The 24,048-nt window shown below is 46.8% G+C and overlaps 1 protein-coding gene across 1 annotated transcript in view; it reads left to right on the top strand.

The window, feature by feature from the left end:
- LOC115124607 (AT-rich interactive domain-containing protein 4B-like) overlaps window positions 1-24,048 on the top strand; it is a 292,870-nt gene that overhangs the window by 110,533 nt on the left and 158,289 nt on the right. The window contains 1 exon segment of the mRNA XM_065002341.1: window positions 18,497-18,576. Within this exon segment, the coding sequence (XP_064858413.1) occupies window positions 18,497-18,576 (80 nt within the window).

The following is a 24,048-nucleotide window of genomic DNA, read 5'->3' as shown; positions in this document are numbered from 1 at the left end:
GAGACAGATTCTCGCCACGCCACCTGGTAGGAGCGACCTGTCAGGTAGGACGCAATCCAAGCGTGGGCCGCGCCGGAGATGCCCAACTCGGAGAGGGTGGAGAGGAGGATCTGATGGTTCACAGTATCGAAGGCAGCCGATAGGTCTAGAAGGATGAGAGCAGAGGAGAGAGAGTTAGCTTTAGCAGTGCGGAGTACCTCCGTGATACAGAGAAGAGCAGTCTCAGTTGAATGACTAGTCTTGAAACCTGACTGATTTGGATCAAGAAGGTCATTCTGAGAGAGATAGCGGGAGAGCTGGCCAAGGACGGCACGTTCAAGAGTTTTGGAGAGAAAAGAAAGAAGGGATACTGGTCTGTAGTTGTTGACATCGGAGGGATCGAGTGTAGGTTTTTTCAGAAGGGGTGCAACTCTCGCTCACAGCGTGGTACCCTGCCCTGGTGAGTCAGTCTGTCTGTCTCTGTCTGGGAAGGTGGTGTGTGTTGAGGAGGGGTCTGTCTCTGTCTGGGAAGGTGGTGTGTGTTGAGGGGGGTTCTGGAAGAACAAGACCACAGAGTGGTACCCTGCCCTGCACTGGTGTGTGTTTTAGATTAACTAACTTCTTAGTAATGACTCGGGACGTCGGTTTTGATACGAAAGCTTCTTTTAGTAAGAATACCTGTTCACGTTACATTTAACAACAATGGTTTTGGTACAGAGCAATGCAGGTAAGATGCTGTCGGAAAGTCAGCTACAATCACCTGCACCTGCACATAATTGGCGCGTTATCACTCATTCCTCTCGCAAGGCATTCTGGGACTTGCAGTCAAAAAGCGTAATTCAACACAACCCAATACAATTACATATGCAAATAAATCTAAAGATTAACTCAAACACATTAAAGTTTGTTTTTGGAAGGTGATTTTTGTTAGAGAAGGTGGTGTGGAGGGGGGCTCTGCCTCTACTGGCGACAGGAAGAACACAGCAAGGTAACCTGCCCTGCACTGGTGAGATCACCTTGTCTCTCTGTCTGTGTTGCCATTACTGCTAAATCGCCTGTCCCAAAAAATATAAATATACATTACCAGTCAAAAGTTTGGACACACATTCAGGTGTTTTTCTTTATTTTTTACTATTTTCTACATTGTAGAATGAAAGTGAAAACATCAAATCTATGAAATAACACATATGGAATCATGTAATAACCAAAAAAGTGCTAAACAAATCAAAATGTATTTTATTTTTGAGATTCTTCAAAATCTAAATGTAGCCACCTTTTGTCCACTTGGCATTCTGTCAACCAACTTCATGAGGTAGTCACCTGGAATGCATTCAATTAACAGGTGTACTTTCTTAAAAGTTAATTTGTGGAATTTCTTTCCTTAATGCGTTTGCGCCAATCAGTTGTGTTGTGACAAGGTAGGGGTGGTGTCCAGAAGATAGCCCTATTTGGTAAAGGACCAAGACCATATTATGGCAAGAACAGCTCAAATAAGAAAAGAGAAATGACAGTCCATTATTTTAAGATATGAAGGTCGGTCAATAAGGAAAATCTCAATAATTTTTAAAGTTTTTTAAGTTTCTTCAAGTGCAGTCACAAAAACCATCAAGCGCTATGATGAAACTGGCTCTCATAAGGACCGCCACAGGAAAGGAAGACCCAGAGGGTAGCTCTGCTGCAGAGGATAAGTTCATTAGAGTTACCATCCTCAGAAATTGCAGCCCAAATAAAGGCTTCACAGAGTTCAAGAAACAGACACATCTCAACATGTTTAGAGGACACTGCGTGAATCAGGCATTCATGGTCGACTTGCTGCAAAGAAACCATTACTAAAGGACACCAATAATAAGAAGAGACTTGCTTGGGCCAAGAAACACGAGAAATGGACATTAGACCAGGGGAAACCTTTGGTCTGATGAGTCCCAATTTGAGATTTTTTGGATCCATCTCCATGTATTTGTGAGACGCAGAGTAAGTGAACAGATGGTTCCCACCGTGAAGCATGGAGGAGGAGGTGTGATGGTGTGGGGGTGCTTTGCTGGTGGCACTGTCAGTGATTTATTTAGAATTCAAGTCACACTTAACCAGCGTGGCTACCACAGCCTTCTGCAGCGATACACCATCCCATCTGGTTTGCACTTAGTGGGACTATCATTTGTTTTTCAACAGGACAATGACCCAACACACCTCCAGGCTGCGTCAGGGCTATTTGACCAAGAAGGGAGAGTGATGGAGTGCTGCATCAGATGACCTGGCCTCCACAATCACCCAACCTCAACCCAATTGGTTTGGGATGAGATGGACCGCAGAGTGAAGGACAAGCAGCCAACAAGTGCTCAGCATATGTGGGAACTCCTTCAAGACTGTTGGAAAAACATTCCAGGTGAAGCTGGTTGAGAGGATGCCAAGAGTGTGCAAAGCTGCCATCTAGGCAAAGGGTGGCTATTTGAAGAATCTCAAATATAGAATCTATTTTGATTTGTTTTGCACTTTTTTGGTTATTACTTGATTCTATACGTGTTATTTCATACTTTTGATGTCTTATTCTACAATGTAGAAAATAGTACAAATAAAGAAAACCCTGGAATGAGTAGGTGTGTCCAAACGTTTGACTAGTGTGTATACATAATATAAAGTATGTAGAAAACATAATGGAGATTGATATTGTTAAATTAGAGTATAGTTCAGAACTAACAATCACAAATAAAAAGATGGTACAGTCAGGGAGAATCTAAAATAAAATAAAAATGCATTGCCATTGATTTTATTATGTTTGAGTCACTCGGATAGCAAAATGTATGGGAAGGAGCTTTAAAACAGTGTTGTCTCTGCCCCATGGCAAAATGTATGGGAAGGAGCTTTAAAACAGTGTTGTCTCCGCCTTACGGCAAAATGTATGGGAAGGAGCCTTAAAACAGTGTTGTCTCTGCCCCATGTGCTGAGTTGCTGGAAATAAGCCTTAAAACAGTAAACATTTATCTGCTGCCAAGAGGAGAGCCTTTCAAAATTTGGGTTGGAGACGGTGCCTTTCGGCATGCCCACTACCACGTGCCCACTACCACGTGCCCACTACCACGTGCCCACTACCACGTGCCCACTACCACGTGCCCCCTACCACGTGCCCACTACCACGTGCCCCCTGCTGGAATTAAGGATTTGATGGATGTTCATAATAAAGTTAATAAAGGATAATAAACAGATTGGGAATCCTCTGGCTACTGCCATGTCAGCTGCTTAGTGTGTCTTCTCCCAAGGGGATGTTATTACCTCTGGCGACTGCCATGTAAGCTGCTTAGTGTGTCTTCTCCCAAGGGGATGTTATTACCTCTGACTGCTTAGTGTGTCTTCTCCCAAGGGGATGTTATTACCTCTGGCTACTGCCATGTCAGCTGCTTAGTGTGTCTTCTCCCAAGGGGATGTTATTACCTCTGGCGACTGCCATGTAAGCTGCTTAGTGTGTCTTCTCCCAAGGGGATGTTATTACCTCTGGCTACTGCCATGTCAGCTGCTTAGTGTGTCTTCTCCCAAGGGGATGTTATTACCTCTGGCTACTGCCATGTCAGCTGCTTAGTGTGTCTTCTCCCAAGGGGATGTTATTACCTCTGGCTACTGCCATGTCAGCTGCTTAGTGTTTCTCCCAAGGGGATGTTATTACCTCTGGCTACTGCCATGTCAGCTGCTTAGTGTGTCTTCTCCCAAGGGGATGTTATTACCTCTGGCTACTGCCATGTCAGCTGCTTAGTGTGCCTTCTCCCAAGGGGATGTTATTACCTCTGGCTACTGCCATGTCAGCTGCTTAGTGTGTCTTCTCCCAAGGGGATGCTATTACCTCTGACTACTGCCATGTCAGCTGCTTAGTGTGTCTTCTCCCAAGGGGATGCTATTACCTCTGGCTACTGCCATGTAAGCTGCTTAGTGTGTCTTCTCCCAAGGGGATGCTATTACCTCTGACTGCTTAGTGTGTCTTCTCCCAAGGGGATGTTATTACCTCTGGCTACTGCCATGTCAGCTGCTTAGTGTGTCTTCTCCCAAGGGGATGTTATTACCTCTGACTGCTTAGTGTGTCTTCTCCCAAGGGGATGTTATTACCTCTGACTGCTTAGTGTGTCTTCTCCCAAGGGGATGTTATTACCTCTGGCTACTGCCATGTCAGCTGCTTAGTGTGTCTTCTCCCAAGGGGATGCTATTACCTCTGGCTACTGCCATGTCAGCTGCTAGTGTGTCTTCTCCCAAGGGGATGCTATTACCTCTGGCTACTGCCATGTCAGCTGCTTAGTGTGTCTTCTCCCAAGGGGATGCTATTACCTCTGGCTACTGCCATGTCAGCTGCTTCGTGTGTCTTCTCCCAAGGGGATGCTATTACCTCTGACTGCTTAGTGTGTCTTCTCCCAAGGGGATGTTATTACCTCTGACTGCTTAGTGTGTCTTCTCCCAAGGGGATGTTATTACCTCTGACTGCTTAGTGTGTCTTCTCCCAAGGGGATGTTATTACCTCTGACTGCTTAGTGTGTCTTCTCCCAAGGGGATGTTATTACCTCTGACTGCTTAGTGTGTCTTCTCCCAAGGGGATGCTATTACCTCTGACTGTTTAGTGTGTCTTCTCCCAAGGGGATGTTATTACCTCTGACTGCTTAGTGTGTCTTCTCCCAAGGGGATGCTATTACCTCTGACTGCTTAGTGTGTCTTCTCTGACTGCTTAGTGTGTCTTCTCCCAAGGGGATGCTATTACCTCTGACTGCTTAGTGTGTCTTCTCTGACTGCTTAGTGTGTCTTCTCTGACTGCTTAGTGTGTCTTCTCCCAAGGGGATGTTATTACCTCTGGCTACTGCCATGTCAGCTGCTTAGTGTGTCTTCTCCCAAGGGGATGTTATTACCTCTGGCTACTGCCATGTCAGCTGCTTAGTGTGTCTTCTCCCAAGGGGATGTTATTACCTCTGGCTACTGCCATGTAAGCTGCTTAGTGTGTCTTCTCCCAAGGGGATGTTATTACCTCTGGCTACTGCCATGTCAGCTGCTTAGTGTGTCTTCTCCCAAGGGGATGTTATTACCTCTGGCTACTGCCATGTCAGCTGCTTAGTGTGTCTTCTCCCAAGGGGATGTTATTACCTCTGGCTACTGCCATGTCAGCTGCTTAGTGTGTCTTCTCCCAAGGGGATGTTATTACCTCTGGCTACTGCCATGTCAGCTGCTTAGTGTGTCTTCTCCCAAGGGGATGCTATTACCTCTGACTGCTTAGTGTGTCTTCTCCCAGGGGGATGTTATTACCTCTGGCTACTGCCATGTCAGCTGCTTAGTGTGTCTTCTCCCAAGGGGATGTTATTACCTCTGGCTACTGCCATGTCAGCTGCTTAGTGTGTCTTCTCCCAAGGGGATGTTATTACCTCTGGCTACTGCCATGTCAGCTGCTTAGTGTGTCTTCTCCCAAGGGGATGTTATTACCTCTGGCTACTGCCATGTCAACTGCTTAGTGTGTCTTCTCCCAAGGGGATGTTATTACCTCTGGCTACTGCCATGTCAGCTGCTTAGTGTGTCTTCTCCCAAGGGGATGTTATTACCTCTGGCTACTGCCATGTCAGCTGCTTAGTGTGTCTTCTCCCAAGGGGATGTTATTACCTCTGGCTACTGCCATGTCAGCTGCTTAGTGTGTCTTCTCCCAAGGGGATGTTATTACCTCTGGCTACTGCCATGTCAGCTGCTTAGTGTGTCTTCTCCCAAGGGGATGTTATTACCTCTGGCTACTGCCATGTCAGCTGCTTAGTGTGTCTTCTCCCAAGGGGATGTTATTACCTCTGGCTACTGCCATGTCAGCTGCTTAGTGTGTCTTCTCCCAAGGGGATGCTATTACCTCTGGCTACTGCCATGTCAGCTGCTTAGTGTGTCTTCTCCCAAGGGGATGTTATTACCTCTGGCTACTGCCATGTCAGCTGCTTAGTGTGTCTTCTCCCAAGGGGATGTTATTACCTCTGGCTACTGCCATGTCAGCTGCTTAGTGTGTCTTCTCCCAAGGGGATGTTATTACCTCTGGCTACTGCCATGTCAGCTGCTTAGTGTGTCTTCTCCCAAGGGGATGTTATTACCTCTGGCTACTGCCATGTCAGCTGCTTAGTGTGTCTTCTCCCAAGGGGATGTTATTACCTCTGGCTACTGCCATGTCAGCTGCTTAGTGTGTCTTCTCCCAAGGGGATGTTATTACCTCTGGCTACTGCCATGTCAGCTGTTTAGTGTGTCTTCTCCTAAGGGGATGTTATTACCTCTGGCTACTGCCATGTCAGCTGCTTAGTGTGTCTTCTCCCAAGGGGATGTTATTACCTCTGGCTACTGCCATGTCAGCTGCTTAGTGTGTCTTCTCCCAAGGGGATGTTATTACCTCTGGCTACTGCCATGTCAGCTGCTTAGTGTGTCTTCTCCCAAGGGGATGTTATTACCTCTGACTGCTTAGTGTGTCTTCTCCCAAGGGGATGTTATTACCTCTGACTGCTTAGTGTGTCTTCTCCCAAGGGGATGCTATTACCTCTGGCTACTGCCATGTCAGCTGCTTAGTGTGTCTTCTCCCAAGGGGATGTTATTACCTCTGGCTACTGCCATGTCAGCTGCTTAGTGTGTCTTCTCCCAAGGGGATGTTATTACCTCTGACTGCTTAGTGTGTCTTCTCCCAAGGGGATGTTATTACCTCTGGCTACTGCCATGTCAGCTGCTTAGTGTGTCTTCTCCCAAGGGGATGTTATTACCTCTGGCTACTGCCATGTCAGCTGCTTAGTGTGTCTTCTCCCAAGGGGATGTTATTACCTCTGGCTACTGCCATGTCAGCTGCTTAGTGTGTCTTCTCCCAAGGGGATGTTATTACCTCTGACTGCTTAGTGTGTCTTCTCCCAAGGGGATGTTATTACCTCTGGCTACTGCCATGTCAGCTGCTTAGTGTGTCTTCTCCCAAGGGGATGTTATTACCTCTGGCTACTGCCATGTCAGCTGCTTAGTGTGTCTTCTCCCAAGGGGATGTTATTACCTCTGGCTACTGCCATGTCAGCTGCTTAGTGTGTCTTCTCCCAAGGGGATGCTATTACCTCTGGCTACTGCCATGTCAGCTGCTTAGTGTGTCTTCTCCCAAGGGGATGTTATTATCTCTGACTGCTTAGTGTGTCTTCTCCCAAGGGGATGTTATTACCTCTGACTGCTTAGTGTGTCTTCTCCCAAGGGGATGCTATTACCTCTGGCTACTGCCATGTCAGCTGCTTAGTGTGTCTTCTCCCAAGGGGATGTTATTACCTCTGGCTACTGCCATGTCAGCTGCTTAGTGTGTCTTCTCCCAAGGGGATGTTATTACCTCTGGCTACTGCCATGTCAGCTGCTTAGTGTGTCTTCTCCCAAGGGGATGTTATTACCTCTGGCTACTGCCATGTCAGCTGCTTAGTGTGTCTTCTCCCAAGGGGATGTTATTATCTCTGACTGCTTAGTGTGTCTTCTCCCAAGGGGATGTTATTACCTCTGGCTACTGCCATGTCAGCTGCTTAGTGTGTCTTCTCCCAAGGGGATGTTATTACCTCTGGCTACTGCCATGTCAGCTGCTTAGTGTGTCTTCTCCCAAGGGGATGCTATTACCTCTGGCTACTGCCATGTCAGCTGCTTAGTGTGTCTTCTCCCAAGGGGATGTTATTACCTCTGGCTACTGCCATGTCAGCTGCTTAGTGTGTCTTCTCCCAAGGGGATGTTATTACCTCTGGCTACTGCCATGTCAGCTGCTTAGTGTGTCTTCTCCCAAGGGGATGCTATTACCTCTGGCTACTGCCATGTCAGCTGCTTAGTGTGTCTTCTCCCAAGGGGATGCTATTACCTCTGGCTACTGCCATGTCAGCTGCTTAGTGTGTCTTCTCCCAAGGGGATGTTATTACCTCTGGCTACTGCCATGTCAGCTGCTTAGTGTGTCTTCTCCCAAGGGGATGTTATTACCTCTGGCTACTGCCATGTCAGCTGCTTAGTGTGTCTTCTCCCAAGGGGATGTTATTACCTCTGGCTACTGCCATGTCAGCTGCTTAGTGTGTCTTCTCCCAAGGGGATGTTATTACCTCTGGCTACTGCCATGTCAGCTGCTTAGTGTGTCTTCTCCCAAGGGGATGTTATTACCTCTGGCTACTGCCATGTCAGCTGCTTAGTGTGTCTTCTCCCAAGGGGATGTTATTACCTCTGGCTACTGCCATGTCAGCTGCTTAGTGTGTCTTCTCCCAAGGGGATGCTATTACCTCTGACTGCTTAGTGTGTCTTCTCCCAAGGGGATGTTATTACCTCTGGCTACTGCCATGTCAGCTGCTTAGTGTGTCTTCTCCCAAGGGGATGTTATTACCTCTGGCTACTGCCATGTCAGCTGCTTAGTGTGTCTTCTCCCAAGGGGATGTTATTACCTCTGGCTACTGCCATGTCAGCTGCTTAGTGTGTCTTCTCCCAAGGGGATGCTATTACCTCTGGCTACTGCCATGTCAGCTGCTTAGTGTGTCTTCTCCCAAGGGGATGTTATTACCTCTGGCTACTGCCATGCCAGCTGCTTAGTGTGTCTTCTCCCAAGGGGATGTTATTACCTCTGGCTACTGCCATGTCAGCTGCTTAGTGTGTCTTCTCCCAAGGGGATGCTATTACCTCTGACTGCTTAGTGTGTCTTCTCCCAAGGGGATGTTATTACCTCTGGCTACTGCCATGTCAGCTGCTTAGTGTGTCTTCTCCCAAGGGGATGCTATTACCTCTGGCTACTGCCATGCCAGCTGCTTAGTGTGTCTTCTCCCAAGGGGATGCTATTACCTCTGACTGCTTAGTGTGTCTTCTCCCAAGGGGATGCTATTACCTCTGGCTACTGCCATGTCAGCTGCTTAGTGTGTCTTCTCCCAAGGGGATGTTATTACCTCTGGCTACTGCCATGTCAGCTGCTTAGTGTGTCTTCTCCCAAGGGGATGTTATTACCTCTGGCTACTGCCATGCCAGCTGCTTAGTGTGTCTTCTCCCAAGGGGATGTTATTACCTCTGGCTACTGCCATGTCAGCTGCTTAGTGTGTCTTCTCCCAAGGGGATGTTATTACCTCTGGCTACTGCCATGTCAGCTGCTTAGTGTGTCTTCTCCCAAGGGGATGTTATTACCTCTGGCTACTGCCATGTCAGCTGCTTAGTGTGTCTTCTCCCAAGGGGATGTTATTACCTCTGGCTACTGCCATGTCAGCTGCTTAGTGTGTCTTCTCCCAAGGGGATGTTATTACCTCTGGCTACTGCCATGTCAGCTGCTTAGTGTGTCTTCTCCCAAGGGGATGTTATTACCTCTGGCTACTGCCATGTCAGCTGCTTAGTGTGTCTTCTCCCAAGGGGATGCTATTACCTCTGACTGCTTAGTGTGTCTTCTCCCAAGGGGATGTTATTACCTCTGGCTACTGCCATGTCAGCTGCTTATTGTGTCTTCTCCCAAGGGGATGTTATTACCTCTGGCTACTGCCATGTCAGCTGCTTAGTGTGTCTTCTCCCAAGGGGATGTTATTACCTCTGGCTACTGCCATGTCAGCTGCTTAGTGTGTCTTCTCCCAAGGGGATGTTATTACCTCTGGCTACTGCCATGTCAGCTGCTTAGTGTGTCTTCTCCCAAGGGGATGTTATTACCTCTGGCTACTGCCATGTCAGCTGCTTAGTGTGTCTTCTCCCAAGGGGATGTTATTACCTCTGGCTACTGCCATGTCAGCTGCTTAGTGTGTCTTCTCCCAAGGGGATGTTATTACCTCTGGCTACTGCCATGTCAGCTGCTTAGTGTGTCTTCTCCCAAGGGGATGTTATTACCTCTGGCTACTGCCATGTAAGCTGCTTAGTGTGTCTTCTCCCAAGGGGATGTTATTACCTCTGGCTACTGCCATGTCAGCTGCTTAGTGTGTCTTCTCCCAAGGGGATGTTATTACCTCTGGCTACTGCCATGTCAGCTGCTTAGTGTGTCTTCTCCCAAGGGGATGTTATTACCTCTGACTGCTTAGTGTGTCTTCTCCCAAGGGGATGTTATTACCTCTGACTGCTTAGTGTGTCTTCTCCCAAGGGGATGCTATTACCTCTGGCTACTGCCATGTCAGCTGCTTAGTGTGTCTTCTCCCAAGGGGATGTTATTACCTCTGGCTACTGCCATGTCAGCTGCTTAGTGTGTCTTCTCCCAAGGGGATGTTATTACCTCTGACTGCTTAGTGTGTCTTCTCCCAAGGGGATGTTATTACCTCTGGCTACTGCCATGTCAGCTGCTTAGTGTGTCTTCTCCCAAGGGGATGTTATTACCTCTGGCTACTGCCATGTCAGCTGCTTAGTGTGTCTTCTCCCAAGGGGATGTTATTACCTCTGGCTACTGCCATGTCAGCTGCTTAGTGTGTCTTCTCCCAAGGGGATGTTATTACCTCTGACTGCTTAGTGTGTCTTCTCCCAAGGGGATGTTATTACCTCTGGCTACTGCCATGTCAGCTGCTTAGTGTGTCTTCTCCCAAGGGGATGTTATTACCTCTGGCTACTGCCATGTCAGCTGCTTAGTGTGTCTTCTCCCAAGGGGATGTTATTACCTCTGGCTACTGCCATGTCAGCTGCTTAGTGTGTCTTCTCCCAAGGGGATGCTATTACCTCTGGCTACTGCCATGTCAGCTGCTTAGTGTGTCTTCTCCCAAGGGGATGTTATTACCTCTGACTACTGCCATGTCAGCTGCTTAGTGTGTCTTCTCCCAAGGGGATGTTATTACCTCTGGCTACTGCCATGTCAGCTGCTTAGTGTGTCTTCTCCCAAGGGGATGCTATTACCTCTGGCTACTGCCATGTCAGCTGCTTAGTGTGTCTTCTCCCAAGGGGATGCTATTACCTCTGACTACTGCCATGTCAGCTGCTTAGTGTGTCTTCTCCCAAGGGGATGCTATTACCTCTGGCTACTGCCATGTCAGCTGCTTAGTGTGTCTTCTCCCAAGGGGATGCTATTACCTCTGACTGCTTAGTGTGTCTTCTCCCAAGGGGATGTTATTACCTCTGACTGCTTAGTGTGTCTTCTCCCAAGGGGATGTTATTACCTCTGACTGCTTAGTGTGTCTTCTCCCAAGGGGATGTTATTACCTCTGACTGCTTAGTGTGTCTTCTCCCAAGGGGATGTTATTACCTCTGACTGCTTAGTGTGTCTTCTCCCAAGGGGATGCTATTACCTCTGACTGCTTAGTGTGTCTTCTCCCAAGGGGATGTTATTACCTCTGACTGCTTAGTGTGTCTTCTCCCAAGGGGATGCTATTACCTCTGACTGCTTAGTGTGTCTTCTCTGACTGCTTAGTGTGTCTTCTCCCAAGGGGATGCTATTACCTCTGACTGCTTAGTGTGTCTTCTCTGACTGCTTAGTGTGTCTTCTCCCAAGGGGATGTTATTACCTCTGGCTACTGCCATGTCAGCTGCTTAGTGTGTCTTCTCCCAAGGGGATGTTATTACCTCTGGCTACTGCCATGTCAGCTGCTTAGTGTGTCTTCTCCCAAGGGGATGTTATTACCTCTGGCTACTGCCATGTAAGCTGCTTAGTGTGTCTTCTCCCAAGGGGATGTTATTACCTCTGGCTACTGCCATGTCAGCTGCTTAGTGTGTCTTCTCCCAAGGGGATGTTATTACCTCTGGCTACTGCCATGTCAGCTGCTTAGTGTGTCTTCTCCCAAGGGGATGTTATTACCTCTGGCTACTGCCATGTCAGCTGCTTAGTGTGTCTTCTCCCAAGGGGATGTTATTACCTCTGACTGCTTAGTGTGTCTTCTCCCAAGGGGATGCTATTACCTCTGGCTACTGCCATGTCAGCTGCTTAGTGTGTCTTCTCCCAAGGGGATGTTATTACCTCTGGCTACTGCCATGTCAGCTGCTTAGTGTGTCTTCTCCCAAGGGGATGTTATTATCTCTGACTGCTTAGTGTGTCTTCTCCCAAGGGGATGTTATTACCTCTGGCTACTGCCATGTCAGCTGCTTAGTGTGTCTTCTCCCAAGGGGATGTTATTACCTCTGGCTACTGCCATGTCAGCTGCTTAGTGTGTCTTCTCCCAAGGGGATGCTATTACCTCTGGCTACTGCCATGTCAGCTGCTTAGTGTGTCTTCTCCCAAGGGGATGTTATTACCTCTGACTGCTTAGTGTGTCTTCTCCCAAGGGGATGTTATTACCTCTGACTGCTTAGTGTGTCTTCTCCCAAGGGGATGCTATTACCTCTGGCTACTGCCATGTCAGCTGCTTAGTGTGTCTTCTCCCAAGGGGATGTTATTACCTCTGGCTACTGCCATGTCAGCTGCTTAGTGTGTCTTCTCCCAAGGGGATGTTATTATCTCTGACTGCTTAGTGTGTCTTCTCCCAAGGGGATGTTATTACCTCTGGCTACTGCCATGTCAGCTGCTTAGTGTGTCTTCTCCCAAGGGGATGTTATTACCTCTGGCTACTGCCATGTCAGCTGCTTAGTGTGTCTTCTCCCAAGGGGATGCTATTACCTCTGGCTACTGCCATGTCAGCTGCTTAGTGTGTCTTCTCCCAAGGGGATGTTATTACCTCTGGCTACTGCCATGTCAGCTGCTTAGTGTGTCTTCTCCCAAGGGGATGCTATTACCTCTGGCTACTGCCATGTCAGCTGCTTAGTGTGTCTTCTCCCAAGGGGATGCTATTACCTCTGACTGCTTAGTGTGTCTTCTCCCAAGGGGATGTTATTACCTCTGACTGCTTAGTGTGTCTTCTCCCAAGGGGATGTTATTACCTCTGACTGCTTAGTGTGTCTTCTCCCAAGGGGATGTTATTACCTCTGACTGCTTAGTGTGTCTTCTCCCAAGGGGATGTTATTACCTCTGACTGCTTAGTGTGTCTTCTCCCAAGGGGATGTTATTACCTCTGACTGCTTAGTGTGTCTTCTCCCAAGGGGATGTTATTACCTCTGACTGCTTAGTGTGTCTTCTCTGACTGCTTAGTGTGTCTTCTCTGACTGCTTAGTGTGTCTTCTCCCAAGGGGATGCTATTACCTCTGACTGCTTAGTGTGTCTTCTCCCAAGGGGATGTTATTAGCTCTGACTGCTTAGTGTGTCTTCTCCCAAGGGGATGTTATTATTCTCTGACTGCTTAGTGTGTCTTCTCCCAAGGGGATGTTATTACCTCTGACTGCTTAGTGTGTCTTCTCCCAAGGGGATGCTATTACCTCTGGCTACTGCCATGTCAGCTGCTTAGTGTGTCTTCTCCCAAGGGGATGTTATTACCTCTGGCTACTGCCATGTCAGCTGCTTAGTGTGTCTTCTCCCAAGGGGATGTTATTATCTCTGACTGCTTAGTGTGTCTTCTCCCAAGGGGATGTTATTACCTCTGGCTACTGCCATGTCAGCTGCTTAGTGTGTCTTCTCCCAAGGGGATGTTATTACCTCTGGCTACTGCCATGTCAGCTGCTTAGTGTGTCTTCTCCCAAGGGGATGCTATTACCTCTGGCTACTGCCATGTCAGCTGCTTAGTGTGTCTTCTCCCAAGGGGATGTTATTACCTCTGACTGCTTAGTGTGTCTTCTCCCAAGGGGATGTTATTACCTCTGACTGCTTAGTGTGTCTTCTCCCAAGGGGATGCTATTACCTCTGGCTACTGCCATGTCAGCTGCTTAGTGTGTCTTCTCCCAAGGGGATGTTATTACCTCTGGCTACTGCCATGTCAGCTGCTTAGTGTGTCTTCTCCCAAGGGGATGTTATTATCTCTGACTGCTTAGTGTGTCTTCTCCCAAGGGGATGTTATTACCTCTGGCTACTGCCATGTCAGCTGCTTAGTGTGTCTTCTCCCAAGGGGATGTTATTACCTCTGGCTACTGCCATGTCAGCTGCTTAGTGTGTCTTCTCCCAAGGGGATGCTATTACCTCTGGCTACTGCCATGTCAGCTGCTTAGTGTGTCTTCTCCCAAGGGGATGTTATTACCTCTGGCTACTGCCATGTCAGCTGCTTAGTGTGTCTTCTCCCAAGGGGATGCTATTACCTCTGGCTACTGCCATGTCAGCTGCTTAGTGTGTCTTCTCCCAAGGGGATGCTATTACCTCTGACTGCTTAGTGTGTCTTCTCCCAAGGGGATGTTATTACCTCTGACTGCTTAGTGTGTCTTCTCCCAAGGGGATGTTATTACCTCTGACTGCTTAGTGTGTCTTCTCCCAAGGGGATGTTATTACCTCTGACTGCTTAGTGTGTCTTCTCCCAAGGGGATGTTATTACCTCTGACTGCTTAGTGTGTCTTCTCCCAAGGGGATGTTATTACCTCTGACTGCTTAGTGTGTCTTCTCCCAAGGGGATGTTATTACCTCTGACTGCTTAGTGTGTCTTCTCTGACTGCTTAGTGTGTCTTCTCTGACTGCTTAGTGTGTCTTCTCCCAAGGGGATGCTATTACCTCTGACTGCTTAGTGTGTCTTCTCCCAAGGGGATGTTATTAGCTCTGACTGCTTAGTGTGTCTTCTCCCAAGGGGATGTTATTACCTCTGGCTACTGCCATGTCAGCTGCTTAGTGTGTCTTCTCCCAAGGGGATGTTATTACCTCTGGCTACTGCCATGTCAGCTGCTTAGTGTGTCTTCTCCCAAGGGGATGTTATTACCTCTGGCTACTGCCATGTCAGCTGCTTAGTGTGTCTTCTCCCAAGGGGATGTTATTACCTCTGACTGCTTAGTGTGTCTTCTCCCAAGGGGATGCTATTACCTCTGGCTACTGCCATGTCAGCTGCTTAGTGTGTCTTCTCCCAAGGGGATGTTATTACCTCTGGCTACTGCCATGTCAGCTGCTTAGTGTGTCTTCTCCCAAGGGGATGTTATTATCTCTGACTGCTTAGTGTGTCTTCTCCCAAGGGGATGTTATTACCTCTGGCTACTGCCATGTCAGCTGCTTAGTGTGTCTTCTCCCAAGGGGATGTTATTACCTCTGGCTACTGCCATGTCAGCTGCTTAGTGTGTCTTCTCCCAAGGGGATGCTATTACCTCTGGCTACTGCCATGTCAGCTGCTTAGTGTGTCTTCTCCCAAGGGGATGTTATTACCTCTGACTGCTTAGTGTGTCTTCTCCCAAGGGGATGTTATTACCTCTGACTGCTTAGTGTGTCTTCTCCCAAGGGGATGCTATTACCTCTGGCTACTGCCATGTCAGCTGCTTAGTGTGTCTTCTCCCAAGGGGATGTTATTACCTCTGGCTACTGCCATGTCAGCTGCTTAGTGTGTCTTCTCCCAAGGGGATGTTATTATCTCTGACTGCTTAGTGTGTCTTCTCCCAAGGGGATGTTATTACCTCTGGCTACTGCCATGTCAGCTGCTTAGTGTGTCTTCTCCCAAGGGGATGTTATTACCTCTGGCTACTGCCATGTCAGCTGCTTAGTGTGTCTTCTCCCAAGGGGATGCTATTACCTCTGGCTACTGCCATGTCAGCTGCTTAGTGTGTCTTCTCCCAAGGGGATGTTATTACCTCTGGCTACTGCCATGTCAGCTGCTTAGTGTGTCTTCTCCCAAGGGGATGCTATTACCTCTGGCTACTGCCATGTCAGCTGCTTAGTGTGTCTTCTCCCAAGGGGATGCTATTACCTCTGACTGCTTAGTGTGTCTTCTCCCAAGGGGATGTTATTACCTCTGACTGCTTAGTGTGTCTTCTCCCAAGGGGATGTTATTACCTCTGACTGCTTAGTGTGTCTTCTCCCAAGGGGATGTTATTACCTCTGACTGCTTAGTGTGTCTTCTCCCAAGGGGATGTTATTACCTCTGACTGCTTAGTGTGTCTTCTCCCAAGGGGATGTTATTACCTCTGACTGCTTAGTGTGTCTTCTCCCAAGGGGATGTTATTACCTCTGACTGCTTAGTGTGTCTTCTCTGACTGCTTAGTGTGTCTTCTCTGACTGCTTAGTGTGTCTTCTCCCAAGGGGATGCTATTACCTCTGACTGCTTAGTGTGTCTTCTCCCAAGGGGATGTTATTAGCTCTGACTGCTTAGTGTGTCTTCTCCCAAGGGGATGTTATTATTCTCTGACTGCTTAGTGTGTCTTCTCCCAAGGGGATGTTATTACCTCTGACTGCTTAGTGTGTCTTCTCCCAAGGGGATGCTATTACCTCTGGCTACTGCCATGTCAGCTGCTTAGTGTGTCTTCTCCCAAGGGGATGTTATTACCTCTGGCTACTGCCATGTCAGCTGCTTAGTGTGTCTTCTCCCAAGGGGATGTTATTATCTCTGACTGCTTAGTGTGTCTTCTCCCAAGGGGATGTTATTACCTCTGGCTACTGCCATGTCAGCTGCTTAGTGTGTCTTCTCCCAAGGGGATGTTATTACCTCTGGCTACTGCCATGTCAGCTGCTTAGTGTGTCTTCTCCCAAGGGGATGCTATTACCTCTGGCTACTGCCATGTCAGCTGCTTAGTGTGTCTTCTCCCAAGGGGATGTTATTACCTCTGACTGCTTAGTGTGTCTTCTCCCAAGGGGATGTTATTACCTCTGACTGCTTAGTGTGTCTTCTCCCAAGGGGATGCTATTACCTCTGGCTACTGCCATGTCAGCTGCTTAGTGTGTCTTCTCCCAAGGGGATGTTATTACCTCTGGCTACTGCCATGTCAGCTGCTTAGTGTGTCTTCTCCCAAGGGGATGTTATTATCTCTGACTGCTTAGTGTGTCTTCTCCCAAGGGGATGTTATTACCTCTGGCTACTGCCATGTCAGCTGCTTAGTGTGTCTTCTCCCAGGGGATGTTATTACCTCTGGCTACTGCCATGTCAGCTGCTTAGTGTGTCTTCTCCCAAGGGATGCTATTACCTCTGGCTACTGCCATGTCAGCTGCTTAGTGTGTCTTCTCCCAAGGGGATGTTATTACCTCTGGCTACTGCCATGTCAGCTGCTTAGTGTGTCTTCTCCCAAGGGGATGCTATTACCTCTGGCTACTGCCATGTCAGCTGCTTAGTGTGTCTTCTCCCAAGGGGATGCTGCTTAGTGTGTCTTCTCCCATGTACCCTCTGACTGCTTAGTGTGTCTTCTCCCAAGGGGATGTTATTACCTCTGACTGCTTAGTGTGTCTTCTCCCAAGGGGATGTTATTACCTCTGACTGCTTAGTGTGTCTTCTCCCAAGGGGATGTTATTACCTCTGACTGCTTAGTGTGTCTTCTCCCAAGGGGATGTTATTACCTCTGACTGCTTAGTGTGTCTTCTCCCAAGGGGATGTTATTACCTCTGACTGCTTAGTGTGTCTTCTCCCAAGGGGATGTTATTACCTCTGACTGCTTAGTGTGTCTTCTCTGACTGCTTAGTGTGTCTTCTCTGACTGCTTAGTGTGTCTTCTCCCAAGGGGATGCTATTACCTCTGACTGCTTAGTGTGTCTTCTCCCAAGGGGATGTTATTAGCTCTGACTGCTTAGTGTGTCTTCTCCCAAGGGGATGTTATTATTCTCTGACTGCTTAGTGTGTCTTCTCCCAAGGGGATTCTATTACCTCAGGCTGCTTCCATGTCAGCTGACTACTTAGTTCTCCCAAGGGGATGTTTTTATGATCAGTTACATGTCATTTTCAGTCGCTCAAATTGCTGATCCACTAAAAAGAATGGATTCATATGGTTGGTTGTTTTCAAGGTAAATGTAACGGCGTTCTTCGTTTGTTGAAAGAGAGGACCGAAATGCAGCGTGGTGGTTACTCATGACTTTAATGAAAAAGTGACACATGAAATAACTATACAAAATACAAAACAACAAACGGAACGTGAAACCTAATTACAGCCTATCTGGTGAAACTACACAGAGACAGGAACAATCACCCACGAAATACAAAGTGAAACTCAGGCTACCTAAATACGGTTCCCCATCAGAGACAACAAGAATCACCTGACTCTGATTGAGAACCGCCTCAGGCAGCCAAGCCTATCTAGACACACCCCTAATCATACGCAATCCCAAATCCTATAAAACCCCAATACGAAACACAACACATAAACCCATGTCACACCCTGGCCTGACCAAATATATAACGAAAACACAAAACACTATGACCAAGGCGTGACAGTAAAGACACAACACTGCTCAGTTTACTGTGTTTGTGTGTCAATGCAACACACACTGAAGTGAGAGTCAGTTCTCAGGGTTTTCCAGGCTTGTTTCGTCACCTTGGTTTTCCATAGGTCACTATGTCACATATTCCCTATATTGTGCACTACTTTTGACCAGAGCCCTATGTCACATATTCCCTACATGTATTCCCTGCATATTGGAGCGGTTTGTAGTGGAGCGGTTTGTAGTGGAGGGGTTTGTCGTGTGGAGGGGTTTGTGGTGGAGGGGTTTGTGGTGGAGGGGTTTGTGGTGGACGGGTTTGTGGTAGAGGGGTTTGTGGTGGAGGGGTTTGTGGTAGAGGGGTTTGTGGTAGAGGGGTTTGTGGTGGAGGGGTTTGTGGTGGAGGGGTTGTTCTGTGGTGGAGGGGTTGTTCTGTGGTAGAGGGGTTGTTCTGTGGTGCTTTGGAGGGTTTGTTCTGTCATCCAAACCCACTTTACTCTGTGCCTTGTCTGAGCAGTCATACTCATTCTCCCCCCACCAGGTCATCACCCCAGACTGCCATGAAGAGGCCATCATAAAGAAAGACAGTATCTTCATCCGCTCCTTCAAGGATGGAAAATTGTGAGTCATCTGACATGCTGCATTATAAAACACTTATTTGCATTGTGTTGATGTGTAACATGAACCTGTAGAGTTGTCGGAAATAGTGAAGAAAGATACACACTTGGTCTCTTCTGCTAGGATTCAATTCAGAGTCACAATGGAGAAATGGTCACTTTGAATTCAAAGTGTCAGCTCAATGGCATGAATTATTATTATATTAGGCTTTGAAATATTCCATTACATCTGAAAGGCCAAAAAGCTCAAACTGAGAAACTGCACGCTGTCTTTCTGCAGAACAGAAAGTCCAGTAAATGTCTCTGCCCTCCCTGCCAGGGAGAGTGGTGTCTGACTGGTGAGATGGTTAAGCTTTTCACACTGCATTCTTATTAGCCCCGGACTATCTTTAGCCTCAGGCTAGCTTAGCCTGTGTTCACACTAGCAGGGTTAACTGACACCAACGGTCACTTTCCCAGAGTATAATATATAAATTAGGCAACAATTGAACTGTGATTGGCTAGCCCTGAAATTCAGTGCTAACCCTGCTCCAGAACAGGGCCAGCTAGCCATGGGCTAAGGTTGGTGCTATCCCTCTTCAGACCACTATCTTAGCCCAGACTAAATGCTCCCTTAGCCCATGGCTAAGAGCATTGTGATTGTGGCTTGAACAGACCTCACAAAGCAGCCCACACAGAGACAGAGAGAGGGGAGGGCTGGTCAGTGGACAGCCTACTCAGGGAGTGTTAAACTGAAGAAGAAGAAGACGATAAACACTCAAAGCTTCTAACAACCACAACAGGTCAACCTCATTCCTGGTCACGGTGGACATGGTTTTAGTTACGCTATTTAAATCATACAGACAGGTTGGTTTAGATTGTTGACAACTTTTTACTCTCCAATGTTTATTGGAAACCTAAATAGATGTGCACAATGAGCCCTTGTGGTCTCAGTTACATCGTTACAGTTGTTGGTTAGCTAGCTAGTAGATTTTAGCAATACCAGTCACAAACACCTCAAAAAACAAGAGATGGTATCAAGAACCAGATAGAACTGGCTGAAATGAGCCACCTAGGATTCCTCACAAGGCAGCGTTGTCATTGTTGGTAGTCAAAACTGTTCGCTGCTCTGGCCCCCCAATGGTGGAACAAACTCCCTCACGACGCCAGGACAGCGGAGTCAATCACCACCTTCCGGAGACACCTGAAACCCCACCTCTTTAAGGAATACCTAGGATAGGATAAAGTAATCCTTCTCACCCCCCCCCCCCTTAAAAGACCTAGATGCACTATTGTAAAGTGGCTGTTCCACTGGATGTCATAAGGTGAAAGCACCAATTTGTAAGTCGCTCTGGATAAGAGTGTCTGCTAAATGACTTAAATGTAAATGTAAATGTAGCTATCTGGCCATCCTGAATCACATCAACACAGAGACCTCTGCCCCATTCAAACATGCACATTGTTTTTGTTGTGTCAGCTAACCGGTCTGTGTAACCAGCAATTTTCTATTTCAGAATGTTTTCCATTTCATGCCCACTGAACCCGTCCTCAGCCTTCCTTCTCGAGTGGATATTCCAATATTTAGGTTAAATATATGTCTCTCCTAACAACACAACTGAACAATATTGGCCTGGACCCAGCCCAGTCCAAGCTTGAAGACTTATTTACTGTGACATGAAATGGCTGTTGAGGGCCTTTATCAGCTGTGGTCAGAGCAGCTAGCAGGCAGCTGGCTGACTGGGAGGGGACGGCTGATGACGGCAGGATGGGATGAGAGAACAGATGATTATTCTGAAAGGAAGTGGAAGCTGCTGTAATTGACTGTAGCAGCTAGAGTCTAGATCAGGGGAAGCCATCAGCTGCTGTAATTGACTGTAGCAGCTAGAGTCTAGATCAGGGGAAGCCATCAGCTGCTGTAATTGACTGTAGCAGCTAGAGTCTAGATCAGGGGAAGCCATTAGCTGCTGTAATTGACTGTAGCAGCTAGAGTCTAGATCAGGGGAAGCCATCAGCTGCTGTAATTGACTGTAGCAGCTAGAGTCTAGATCAGGGGAAGCCATCAGCTGCTGTAATTGACTGTAGCAGCTAGAGTCTAGATCAGGGGAAGCCATCAGCTGCTGTAATTGACTGTAGCAGCTAGTCTAGATCAGGGGAAGCCATCAGCTGCTGCTGCCTAGCTGGAACTGATGCTCGGACCGATTTGGGTTGCCAGGTGTGTGTATTAGGAACTGGGACAGATTTGGGTTGCCAGGTGTGTGTATTAGGAACTGGGACAGATTTGGGTTGCCAGGTTTAGTATTAGGAACTGGGACAGATTTGAGTTGCCAGGTTTGTGTATTAGGAACTGGGACAGATTTGGGTTGCCAGGTGTGTGTATTAGGAACTGGGACAGATTTGAGTTGCCAGGTTTAGTATTAGGAACTGGGACAGATTTGGGTTGCCAGGTGTGTGTATTAGGAACTGGGACAGATTTGGGTTGCCAGGTGTGTGTATTAGGAACTGGGACAGATTTGGGTTGCCAGGTGTGTGTATTAGGAACTGGGACAGATTTGGGTTGCCAGGTGTGTGTATTAGGAACTGGGACAGATTTGAGTTGCCAGGTTTAGTATTAGGAACTGGGACAGATTTGGGTTGCCAGGTGTGTGTATTAGGAACTGGGACAGATTTGGGTTGCCAGGTTTAGTATTAGGAACTGGGACAGATTTGGGTTGCCAGGTTTGTGTATTAGGAACTGGGACAGATTTGGGTTGCCAGGTTTGTGTATTAGGAACTGGGACAGATTTGGGTTGCCAGGTTTAGTATTAGGAACTGGGACAGATTTGGGTTGCCAGGTTTGTGTATTAGGAACTGGGACAGATTTGGGTTGCCAGGTTTGTGTATTAGGAACTGGGACAGATTTGGGTTGCCAGGTTTGTGTAAGGGAACTGGGACAGATTTGGGTTGCCAGGTTTGTGTAAGGGAACTGGGACAGATTTGGGTTGCCAGGTTTGTAAATTAGGAACTGGGACAGATTTGGATTGCCAGGTTTGTGTATTAGGAACTGGGACAGATTTGGGTTGCCAGGTTTGTGTGAACTGGGACAGATTTGAGTTGCCAGGTTTGTGAACTGGGACAGATTTGGGTTGCCAGGTGTGTGTATTAGGAACTGGGACAGATTTGGGTTGCCAGGTTTAGTATTAGGAACTGGGACAGATTTGGGTTGCCAGGTTTAGTATTAGGAACTGGGACAGATTTGGGTTGCCAGGTTTGTGTAAGGGAACTGGGACAGATTTGGGTTGCCAGGTTTGTAAATTAGGAACTGGGACAGATTTGGGTTGCCAGGTTTGTGTATTAGGAACTGGGACAGATTTGGGTTGCCAGGTTTAGTATTAGGAACTGGGACAGATTTGGGTTGCCAGGTTTGTGTAAGGGAACTGGGACAGATTTGGGTTGCCAGGTTCCTCTGTAATAGAAACTGGGACAGATTTAGTTTGCCAGGTACCAGATCAATACTAGTAGAACAGACCAGATCAATGATAGTAGAACAGACCAGTACCAGATCAATACTAGTAGAACAGACCAGTACCAGATCAATACTAGTAGAACAGACCAGTACCAGATCAATACTAGTAGAACAGACCAGATCAATACTAGTAGAACAGACCAGATCAATGATAGTAGAACAGACCAGATCAATACTAGTAGAACAGACCAGATCAATACTAGTAGAACAGACCAGATCAATACTAGTAGAACAGACCAGATCAATGATAGTAGAACAGACCAGATCAATACTAGTAGAACAGACCAGATCAATACTAGTAGAACAGACCTGATCAATACTAGTAGAACAGACCAGATCAATACTAGTAGAACAGACCAGATCAATGATAGTAGAACAGACCAGATCAATACTAGTAGAACAGACCAGATCAATACTAGTAGAACAGACCAAATCAATACTAGTAGAACAGACCAGATCAATACTAGTAGAACAGACCTGATCAATACTAGTAGAACAGACCAGATCAATACTAGTAGAACAGACCAGATCAATACTAGTAGAACAGACCAGATCAATACTAGTAGAACAGACCAGATCAATACTAGTAGAACAGACCAGATCAATACTAGTAGAACAGACCAGATCAATACTAGTAGAACAGACCAGATCAATGATAGTAGAACAGACCAGATCAATACTAGTAGAACAAACCAGTACCAGATCAATACTAGTAGAACAGACCAGATCAATACTAGTAGAACAGACCAGATCAATGATAGTAGAACAGACCAGATCAATACTAGTAGAACAGACCAGATCAAAACTAGTAGAACATACCAGATCAATGATAGTAGAACAGACCAGATCAATACTAGTAGAACAGACCAGATCAATACTAGTAGAACAGACCAGATCAATACTAGTAGAACAGACCAGATCAATGATAGTAGAACAGACCAGATCAATGATAGTAGAACAGACCAGATCAATACTAGTAGAACAGACCAGATCAATGATAGTAGAACAGACCAGATCAATACTAGTAGAACAGACCAGATCAATGATAGAAGAACAGACCAGATCAATGATAGTAGAACAGACCAGATCAATACTAGTAGAACAGACCAGATCAATACTAGTAGAACAGACCAGATCAATAGTAGTAGACCAGATCAATGATAGTAGAACAGACCAGATCAATACTAGTAGAACAGACCAGATCAATACTAGTAGAACAGACCAGATCAATACTAGTAGAACAGACCAGATCAATACTAGTAGAACAGACCAGATCAATACTAGTAGAACAGACCTGATCAATACTAGTAGAACAGACCAGATCAATACTAGTAGAACAGACCAGATCAATACTAGTAGAACAGACCAGATCAATACTAGTAGAACAGACCAGATCAATAGTAGTAGACCAGATCAATACTAGTAGAACAGACCAGATCAATACTAGTAGAACAGACCAGATCAATACTAGTAGAACAGACCAGATCAATACTAGTAGAACAGACCGGATCAATACTAGTAGAACAGACCAGATCAATACTAGTAGAACAGACCAGATCAATACTAGTAGAACAGACCAAATCAATACTAGTAGAACAGACCAGATCAATACTAGTAGAACAGACCTGATCAATACTAGTAGAACAGACCAGATCAATACTAGTAGAACAGACCAGATCAATACTAGTAGAACAGACCAGATCAATACTAGTAGAACAGACCAAATCAATACTAGTAGAACAGACCAGATCAATACTAGTAGAACAGACCTGATCAATACTAGTAGAACAGACCAGATCAATACTAGTAGAACAGACCAGATCAATACTAGTAGAACAGACCAGATCAATACTAGTAGAACAGACCAGATCAATACTAGTATAACAGACCAGATCAATACTAGTAGAACAGACCAGATCAATACTAGTAGAACAGACCAGATCAATACTAGTAGAACAGACCAGATCAATACTAGTAGAACAGACCAGATCAATA

The sequence above is a fragment of the Oncorhynchus nerka genome, linkage group LG16, assembly GCF_034236695.1.
Source record: "Oncorhynchus nerka isolate Pitt River linkage group LG16, Oner_Uvic_2.0, whole genome shotgun sequence".
NCBI classification, from domain to species: domain Eukaryota; kingdom Metazoa; phylum Chordata; class Actinopteri; order Salmoniformes; family Salmonidae; genus Oncorhynchus; species Oncorhynchus nerka.
The sequence above is the reverse complement of the archived record's forward strand: the minus strand, read 5'-3'. Positions and strand labels throughout refer to the sequence as shown.